The 9,846-nt window shown below is 35.6% G+C and overlaps 2 protein-coding genes across 5 annotated transcripts; one reads left to right on the top strand and one right to left on the bottom strand.

Annotated features, from left to right (window-relative positions):
* Window positions 1–228: 228 nt before the first annotated feature.
* Window positions 229–2,730, bottom strand: pigp (phosphatidylinositol glycan anchor biosynthesis class P). 2 transcript variants are annotated; one of them, XM_023340784.1, is made up of 5 exons: window positions 2,587–2,714; window positions 2,340–2,424; window positions 1,865–1,937; window positions 1,665–1,783; window positions 229–1,512 (listed from the first exon to the last, which is right to left on the bottom strand). In XM_023340784.1, exons 2-5 carry the CDS (start codon window positions 2,419–2,421, stop codon window positions 1,397–1,399), a joined length of 390 nt encoding a protein of 129 aa, XP_023196552.1. In that variant the 5' UTR covers window positions 2,422–2,424; window positions 2,587–2,714; the 3' UTR covers window positions 229–1,396. The 2 variants fall into 2 exon arrangements, with proteins under 2 accessions (XP_023196552.1, XP_005810903.1); XM_005810846.2 differs by having other exon boundaries at window positions 231–1,512; window positions 2,664–2,730.
* A 217-nt stretch (window positions 2,731–2,947) lies between these two features.
* rexo4 (REX4 homolog, 3'-5' exonuclease) lies at window positions 2,948–9,716 on the top strand. Of its 3 annotated transcripts, XM_023340470.1 has the most exons (9): window positions 2,949–2,994; window positions 3,183–3,331; window positions 3,412–3,731; window positions 5,012–5,161; window positions 7,212–7,405; window positions 7,489–7,577; window positions 9,247–9,321; window positions 9,422–9,496; window positions 9,578–9,716. In XM_023340470.1, the coding sequence occupies exons 1-9, from the start codon at window positions 2,967–2,969 to the stop codon at window positions 9,698–9,700; spliced, it is 1,203 nt and encodes a 400-aa protein (XP_023196238.1). In that variant the 5' UTR covers window positions 2,949–2,966; the 3' UTR covers window positions 9,701–9,716. The 3 variants fall into 3 exon arrangements, with proteins under 3 accessions (XP_023196239.1, XP_005810902.1, XP_023196238.1); XM_023340471.1 differs by having other exon boundaries at window positions 2,948–3,331; window positions 9,427–9,496; XM_005810845.2 differs by having other exon boundaries at window positions 2,948–3,331.
* The last annotated feature ends 130 nt before the right edge of the window (window positions 9,717–9,846 follow it).

Below are 9,846 nucleotides of genomic sequence, written 5' to 3'. Positions count from 1 at the left end.
ATTAAAACAGTGGCAAAAATTTTCAAGTCCAACACAGTTAAGAAAAAAGTTACAACAACCCATCCCCAAATAGTTTATCATAACTTTATCTAAACTTCTTTAATAAACTGATATCGCTCTTGCTAGCGATGCTTTTATGCTAACAGTTTACTAAACTTAAGCTAGCATGTTTTGATATGACTTGTTAATAATGACACTCATAAGTTTCAATGTATTTATTTATTTGTTTGAAGGATACATGAATCATCTCATTTTCAAGTTGATCTTTACAAAACTTAAAAATAAATATGTAAATCCAAAAATGCAGTACATTTAAGCACAAACACAATGCTAGCATAGCATGCTAAGCAGGTCACATGACATGGCAGAGGCAGACTGGGTGCTGCAGCAGTCAGTACAGTCTCTATTTCACTATGAAATCATTGCAATAGGTGAAAAATAAAGTAAGCATCATATAATAGAATCTTGCCACTGTAATAAAGATCCATTTATTTTTAGGCTTTTTACACAAAAAATTACTTTCTAGTAAATAAGATCTTAAATTTCAATGAGACAATCTGTATAAATAAAAGTTAATTAAAAAAATCAAATCTTTCCAGTAAGTTCAGTAGTTGTGGATAATTTTGCACAGAATTTTACTTCATAAAAACAAGAATATTCAATAAAACAAAACCCAGCTCATTCCATTCTGAAACCCCCCCCCCAAACTATTTAATAAATATCTTATCCTGTATTTAAAGGCTTTTTTTCTGATCTAGGAAACTGGTATTAACATTTAATCAAAATCCAGGTATTGATAACAATAAAATATATAAAAGACTGCAACATACAACAATGGAGACTTTCAGTGACTCATAAATCAGTTGTTACAAACTAAATAAAATTTGACATAAACTGAGAATGATCTTTCTTCCTTCTGCACAAACACAACAGTTATTATCCTTTATTAAGACAAATGTAACATTTATGTAGGATTTCAATATAATATGCATTACCATTGACACTTCCATTAAGATTGATTCCATCAATTTAACAAATTAATCATTTACAAAAGTATTATTTACTTGTTACCTAGTTAACATCTCCAACACGAATTGATGCATTTTCATGTTAGAATTGCTTTAAAAGAATTATATTTATTACAGATTTACAGCCATACTTTACTTAGAGCTTTATAAAAACAATAATTGCTGCATAAAACTTTGCATTTAAGAGACACGTAGACCAGTAAAGAAAGAAAAATAAATAAAAACCTGAGGATTTAATATCGTAACAATTACATAACTGTTGTTACATAAGACTGAGTCTTTTTCTAACAAGAAAACTTCAATCAAAAGAACTAAACAGCGACGGCGCGGTGAATCTTAACCCGCCCACTGCTCAGTTACTCTGTTTGTCACGTCTCAGAGGATAAATAGAACATTTTGTTGACTTCACTGATGGAGACGTCCTCCAGTCGGGGTATTCCACCCTTCCTGTGGCAGTCTGACCTCTGACCTTGTGCAAATCCATCTGTGACAGAAAGATGAAGTTTAGCAATATCTGGATGACAACATGTTGTGCCTGAAGAGCTCTCATGCTTTGAAATAAAAAAAATTTCTAAATAAAATATGTATAGCTTTATTTCAGTAGAAGTTATTGTAAATGATGGGATGGAGTCTCACCTGTGACGTTGTCCACAGAGTCCAGTGGAGCTGTGTTGTTCATGTTAATGCCGAACAACACAACCAAAGACACCATTAGTGCAACCAGGAAGTAGATTGGCATCGCAAGAGCCCAATACCTAAACAACACAAAGCATTTCATAATACAATAACAAAGACAGCTGGAGATATTATCTATTTTTATGAGGGAGGTAACTTACTTCTGAGGCCAGTAGGTGAGTCCTACTGAATGAAGCCATTCCTCTGGTACATACGCCCACAGGCAGTACAAAACTACAGAGAGGAGACAGTACTGTTACAAAGATGACTCTCCTTGTAATAATACCACATATTTACTGAATTATTCAGCCTTATTAGTGTCATAAATGGGGCTTATTTCTTTTCATAAAAGAACAAAGGAATACGACTAGATTTAACAAAAAATATACATTTCTTTCATTTGAATCGGTATGAAAATAAAAAAGTCCAACAGGTTTCACCTAATTCTGGTGTCACAGGTTTACCATCTGCTGTGGCTAATGGTTGATTGTGTTTAGATAATTATAACCAATATAATCATCTTAAAATGTGCAATAAGTACATATAATATAGAATGAATATAAACATATGCAGTGTTTTTTTCCACAGGCTGGCATCGTGGCTACTAAGAAAACCTTAAGAGAAAGAGAGACTTACAGAAACCAAACTGTGACCCCAGGTAGAGCACAAAGCCATAGATGGCTCTCTCAGGCAGCGGAGATGGAGAGTTTTCCACCATGATCTGAAACCAAAACACAAGACTAAAGAAATCAAACGAGAGAGAGAAAAAAAACCCTCTAATAAAACCAACCTAGTCTTTACTTCCTTTATCAACAAGCTACATGACAAACACTCATATTTCTGTAAGAAATACTCCTGAAAAAAAGCAATTTGGCCAAATTACCTGAGCTAAATAATAGTCGAGATATCATAAATAAATATAACGAGAACAATTTTAACTAACATGCAAACATAACCTACAGTTTATAACCAATCCACCACGAAGACTTCCGACAATCCCCGTAACGTCAGTGACGTTTGTCCATACTGTACATCAGGTCGATGCGAAACATTTTTCAGAACAAAGGTTCCGCCTTTGGATTTACGCGGAACATAAGGAAAAACGTGACCGACTAAACATTAAAAGTGCAATTTTATTAACACATACTTATTTGCTTTCGATTATATAAAAAATAAAATAATTTAGCCACATAGTTAGTAGTGTAAAATCGGTAAGTGTTGCTTCGGCGGAAACATTTTGCTGTTGCACACTAGAGAGCTACAATGCAGCATGGCTTCGGAAATCCCACGGGTGAGCAAAATTATGAGCCTTTAAAGAACGTATTTGAAGACTTTCTCGTGTTGCTATTCTGTTTACTGTAAAATCACTTCCGTAAACTATTCTCGATCGGACGTTGTCATCCGGTACGTTTTAAATCGCAATGTCCAAGGCGAAGGAGAAGAAAGCGCATTCTGACGCTAAGATCCATAAACACACAGCTAAAGATAAGAGGAAGACGTTTTGGATCAAACAGAACCTGAGGAAGAAGAAGCTTGAGAAGCAAGCAGCGCCGCAGAAGCAGCAGGAGAAACCTGGACCTCCACAGGAAGCCCAGCAGATCTCTGCCAACTGGAAATCATTACAGCAGGTTGGTCTCTGTAGTGCAGATGTATTTAAACAGAAGTGTTTACTGGAGATTATACTGATCTTTCCCAAACTTCCCTACAGATCCTGAAGAGCAGTCAGTCGGAGAAAAGGCATCAGAATGGCTTCACCACAAAGAAACACCAAGAAAATGCTTTTCAGAGGAGTTCTGTGAACACTGCCGCTCCAAGCGAAAGGGACTCTGGGGAAAAAGAAAAGCAGAAAACGGTTCCTGTTGTCCCCAAAGAGGCTGGAGAGAAGCTGAAGCTCCCTGCAGCTTCAGACTCTCAGCAATCTGCTGCTGCAAAAAGGAAGAAAGACAGAGAAATGCCAACTAGTGAGGAAGACGGACCAAAGAAGAAGAAGAAGAAGATCTCATTGGATGAGGAGAGGAAACCTACAGAGTACGTATACTGTAAAAACGGCGTGTTTGTATTTGGGTTCAGTCTTGGTGAACTTAAAAGAACAGGATGAAAACATCATCTAAAATTACATAAATGATGAAGCTGAAGAGTCGTTTGTGTTTCATAACTTAAATATTTTTGTTAAGACAATTGGAGAAAATTCAAAACATAAGAATGTCACTTTAATTTGGGATTGTATATAAGAAGTGTTACTGTGGAAGTAACACAGTGACAGATAAAGTTTTTACTCTCCTGGTAAAGACGAGTAAACTGCCCTGAAATAAAGTAATGGGTTTTGTAGTAGAATATTCCTGAACATTTTTAAAATTTAAAATTCAACCTTTAATTTCAGCTTTCATGGGGAAATATTCACAGCAGTTTTAACAGTCTTAATTTTAACTAAATTATAAATTGCACATTTCTAGGTTAAACTAAAATAAATGTATTTATCTATTTCAATTTGTAAATTGCTAAGAGTTTTACAGAACTTTCATATAGTTGTTATTTTTGTTACTGTTTATTTTCAAGGGGAATAATCCACATCACATAACATGCTACAGTTAGCAAAAAGGCTAATTTTCATCTTTAGTCTCTGAAAGTAATCCATAGCTTTCTGTTTATGGGGGGGAATGAATATGATGTGACACCGGTGAGCATTTCTTTAGGCAGCAGATTTTTGACTTTATTAGACAAACCCGTGAATTAATTCAACTAAAAATAAACACATGGATGAGTTTTTCTATATTTTGCTGGAACAGTAGTCCGTTAATCCTGGAAATCTTCTTCAGATGATTGAAGGCCGACTTTGTAACTGTCTTTATGTGACTCTGAAGGTTCAGGTCTGACTTCATCTCTACACCCAGATGTCAGGCCTGATCTCTAGTTTCTAGCTATTTTTTACATCAAAAAATGGACATTTCCTCCAGACCGAAGGTTTTCACAGCAGGGGTGCCAATAGTTGTTCCACTGTTGATTTTTGGGAAATATTAGTTCAGACACATTAGGCTAATCCAATAAAATCAAATGTTATTTTCAGGCTTTTTACACGTCTTTATAAAGTTAAATAAAATATAGTGAAGCCTCTAAGTTGAGACAAATTTCCTGAATCTTGAATTAGTTTTGAGTGAATCCTAAAAGTCAGAAAACATGTCTAGTTCCCCCAATCAGATTCTGTTCAACACTTTATGTTTATGCTTATTGTGTCGACGGTTCCCAACACACTCCAATCATTCCAGTCCCAGTCAGACTGCAGCGCTCTGACTCCTGAGCTCCTGTTCTAGGGACGACCTTTGGTTCGACGACGTCGACCCCGATGTTATCGAGGAAACGATGGGAGCGGAGGCAGCAGAGATCATGAGGAGGAAGCAAGGCGTCCGCAGCAAGAGCAGAGAGCCAGAGACTTCCCTGGTGAAGGAGTCGGCCTTCAGCGGGTGAGTGACGGCGCCTCTGGAAAACATTCCTGTTAGAAAAACCGAATCGTGACGCTGTATATGATGTGGTTCATTAGTGGGAATTAATGCAAAAACAAACCATCAAAAACAGATTAATGAGAAACTGTGATGGAGATTCACAAAATTGATTCTTTATACTTGTTGTTACTCTTTGCTTTGGTTTCATATGTGAATTTGTTTATTGTATGATATTATTATTATTATTGGTAATAGTACTGTAGTGGTATTATATTATAAAATAAAATCACAATTAGGCCTTTCACAATGAACAATAAATCAATTAATCGCATGATAAACTAAAACAAACTCAATAATTTTCATTTTATTTATCGTTTTTCTTTTCTCTCTTTCTACCAAAGCTGGTGTCAATCTGCTGCTTTGGTCTCAAATATCCCTTTTTTGAAAGACAATTTTGTCAACAGAGACTTCAGAATTTATTTTATTTGTTGTTTTGTTTATTTATTTTGGATATTTAAAATGTCTTCCAGTTTCAAAGTTTAAATGTTCATCAGAATTTAAAGTTTTTTGATCTTTGATAATGTGTTCTTCCATTATTACTATTCTATTACTGGAAAATTGTCTCAGAACAACAATGTTATCATTTATTGCAATACGTTCTGGGACAATTTATCATCTGGCAAAATTTGATATTGTGCCTAATCTGTTGAAACTCTTGAAAGAGTAAAGAGCCGAAAAGTTGCTGCTGTTTTACCGTAATTTAATTAAACTTAAACTATAACTTTACTAGTAAATAAATCATTTTAAAGGCATATCTATTAATGTTATGGTCAATATTTTTATTTGTTTAGGGTTGTAGGATAATTGCTTCTGCTGGTGGCTGGTTGCACAGCGCCCTCTGCTGGTAGATCTTTGAATATGAGCATAATGAAGATGAGGGATTAAAAAATGTTTAAATATTTTTTATTAACATAGCAAGAAAAAGTGGCATTAAGTGTTGGTATTACAGAACAATATGAAAGCATAAAACACTTTTTAAAATAATTTTATCAACAATACAAAAAAATAAAAGAAATTGAAAATACAAATCTGAACTTCAGAAGAAATGTAGTATTCATGAATGTATTATTAATGAATTTTAGACATTTTTGCATGTTTTTTTTTAAAGTATTGTGTGTTTTTGTCAGGCTAACAGTGATTCCTATGTGACAAACCAGGTTAGAATCCAGGTTAAATAAAAATTTCTAAAACAATCAGAAATACCACGTTATTTTTAGAGGATTTTTGTACTATAGTCATTACATTAATACCAGTGAAGAAAATATTTCAACAGCTAATATTAACAAACGAAAAATTCCTTCCACTTAACAATAAAATAAATAACTCATAAAGCCATTCGAAGCATTCGAAGCCTCTCCTGCTTCACATGGCAGAACACCAGCAGGTCTCGGAGGGACTCAAAGCTCATTTTGTGTTTAGCGCGTTAGCTCTTTTTACTAACTTTGATCATGTTTAGCACATCTAGCTTCCTCTATATTCATTTTTCTGGATAAATTCTAAAGATCCAATTTATGTAACTGTTTTGTAAACATCCAGTAGGATAAAGTTTAACGTCTGTGTTAAAGGTTTGGTTATCGACTATTAATATTTCTTCAAGTTGTCAGACTTTTATATCTATGCTCTTATTCTGAAGGGGGGGAACTGTTTACGCAGCACTTCCTTTTTCATTTCAAAATAAACCGCCGACAGTAGATAAGATATAAACATATATACAATATGTAAGGGCATTATAGAACAATGTTGACATGTCATGTAAATTATAATGTCAAAATTAAATTAATGCATTAGCCTCCGCTAAATACCATGTTGGTGTCAGGCTTTAGCGTTAGCAAAACCAATGTTTATGATTAGCGCTTTAGGGTTAGTGCAACTAACCTTTTAGCTAGTTACCTCATCCCAGTGATGGTTTGTCTGTCTGCTCTTCATCAAGGCTGTCAAATAACATCTACAGCTGATTATTAATGCTTCTGGATTCCCTTTCCTGACCCTGGTTGCTCTTCTATGTTGCCAGAATAACCCAAACTGTTGCCATCGACTGTGAGATGGTGGGAGTCGGTCCTGATGGCGAAGAGAGCATCCTGGCCCGAGTGTCCCTCGTGAACAAGTTTGGGAAATGCATCTATGACAAGTATGTGAAACCCACAGAGAAGGTGACGGACTACAGGACAGCCGTCAGCGGCATCCGACCAGAGGACATCAAGGACGGTGAGCCGTTGGACAAACCGCTACACCCGCATGAGCTTCTGGTCATATGACTGGATTTACTGTCTCTGTTTGTCTCACTGCAGGAGAGGACGTTCAGACGGTGCAGAGGGAGGTCGCCGACATCTTGAAGGGGAGAATAGTGGTTGGACATGCCATCCACAACGACTTAAAGGTACGCTGTCTGGCAAAACGAAATTAGAGGAAATTTCCAAAAAAAAATCTCAGAAATGTTGAGAATGTTCTGAGAAATATTCTAGAGAAAAAAATGTGGAAGTTTCTAAATTTGAAAAGTTGAAAATTTGCTTGGAAAAAAACTCAGAAATGTTGATATTAATCTGTGAAATTTTCTAGAAAAAACTTGGACATTTCTGAGTTTCAAAAGTCAAAAGTTTTCCAAAAGTGGAAAATTTTCACATTTTGTAAAAAGAAAATTCTAGAAAATTTGTGATATTAATCTCAAAATCTCTCATTTTTTGACTTTCATATTTTCTGTTTCCCTGACGACTGTAGATAAAAGAGCAACATCATTTTTGCTTTTCTTATATACTGACATTTCTTGATGTGCATTTTAGGCCTTAAAATTTAATCTTTTCAAGTTTTTTTAAGGTCTTATTCTATGGTAAACGACAGATTTTTCACATTTTATTGAATGTTTTCATATTTTCTTGTGTTATAACCACAAATGGAGAAGAAAACATTCATGTTTTCTTCCAGGATTGCGCTGGCTAAACTAAATGGCTTTAGTTCCATCCATTTTCTTATCAACTGTGTCTGTTATTTTTCCACACAAACGCTGATTTGCATGTGGAACAAAAAGTTGAAACTTTTTTGACCGGATCACCTCCTGCCACATGTTTGCTGTGTTTCCTACGTGGCTCATGACTTTCTTTCAACAATGACTTTCTCCTTCCTCCTCTTCCATAAATCCCAGCTGATTGGAGTTTGACATCTGAAGTTTTCTGTTGAATGCTGGACATTATGAAATGTTTTATTACGTTACAGTCAGACTTGAAAGTTATAACTTGTGTCTCAATGAGATTCAAAAGTATAAATAAAGATGAAATAAACTTTCACATCTCTCACTGTGATGGAGTATTACGGCCATCACAGTGATATATACCATATATATGTGTATATATATATATATTTTTAAAAGGAGTACATTTCCACCAAAAAAATTTAAATGTTTTCTTGTTTTTCTAGAACATTTCTAAGATTAATCTGACATTTTCTGTTTTCCTTTTTTTTTTCCTCACTAGCAAATTTTCGCCTTTTGAAACTCAACATTTCTAAGGTTTTGTTCAGCAAAATTTAAACTTTGTCTTCTTTCTAGAAAATGTGTGTTTTTGGCAGAAACGGTCTGGATCTTTACTAACTCTTATATGACGGAAAGACTTGATAAAAAATTACATTCTAAACATTTTTCCAGTCACAATAAGAATCACCATAAACAGATTTGCCAGCAAGGATATAAAAATCGTTCGTTACTTTTATTATATTCTGTTTGCAGAAGGAAACTCAGCTGCAGTTTTGAGAGCTAAAATAAATAAAATAACTCTGGAAAACAACACCTGCATGTTTGTTGTGTTTGTTTGCTGCAGGGCTGAAAGAGACGTAAATAAACCAGGCTGCAGTTTCTGTTAGTTGCTGAAATTTGGGGTTTTTATTGCTGGCACTTAAAGTTTTTGACTCCCAAACTGAGTTAGTGTTTGTTTTTACTGAAACTTTTCACTGCACTGTTGTTGCTTTTTGATTATGGGTTTGCTGCAAATTACTGAATCAAACTGCTAGAAGATAAACTGGACTTTAAATGGTTGGTTAACTTTAGAAAATGTTTTCAGATTTTGCTTCTGGATCATCCAAAGAAGTTCATCAGAGACACACAGAAGTATAAACCCTTCAGGCGGATCGCCAAGGTAACATAAAAGCATAAAGTAATGATATGTCTTAAAGTTAAAATAATGTCAAACTAAGTCATAAAATTCCAGCTGTATTGATCTGATTTTCCGTCTTTAGAGTAGCCGGCCGTCGCTCAAAGTCCTCTGCAGAGAAGTCCTGAACGTAAAAGTCCAGCAGGGCGAACACTCGTCTGTAAGTCGTCAGTAATCCAGGCTTTTACTGGAATATCAGCTGATTAACAGCTAAAATGAGATCATTTCCTGTGTTTTCCAGGTGCAGGACGCTCAGGCCACCATGAGGCTTTACACACTGGTGAAGAAACAGTGGGAAGCCGAGATCAGCAGCAGGAAGAGAAACAAAGAGTCTGAGGAGAAAAAGAAGAGGAAGCCGAGGTAGAGAGGAGGACGGAGGAGGAGAGAGGAGGATGGAGGAGGATGGAGGAGGAGAGAGGAGGACGGAGGAGGAGAGAGGAGGAGAGAGGAGGATGGAGGAGAGAGGAGGAGGGAGGAGGAGAGAGGAGGAGAGAGGAGGACGGAGGAGGA

Source organism: Xiphophorus maculatus, chromosome 10, assembly GCF_002775205.1.
Source record: "Xiphophorus maculatus strain JP 163 A chromosome 10, X_maculatus-5.0-male, whole genome shotgun sequence".
Classification (NCBI taxonomy): Eukaryota; Metazoa; Chordata; class Actinopteri; order Cyprinodontiformes; family Poeciliidae; genus Xiphophorus; species Xiphophorus maculatus.
Note: the sequence above shows the minus strand (reverse complement) of the source record. Positions and strands in the feature narration are given on the sequence as shown.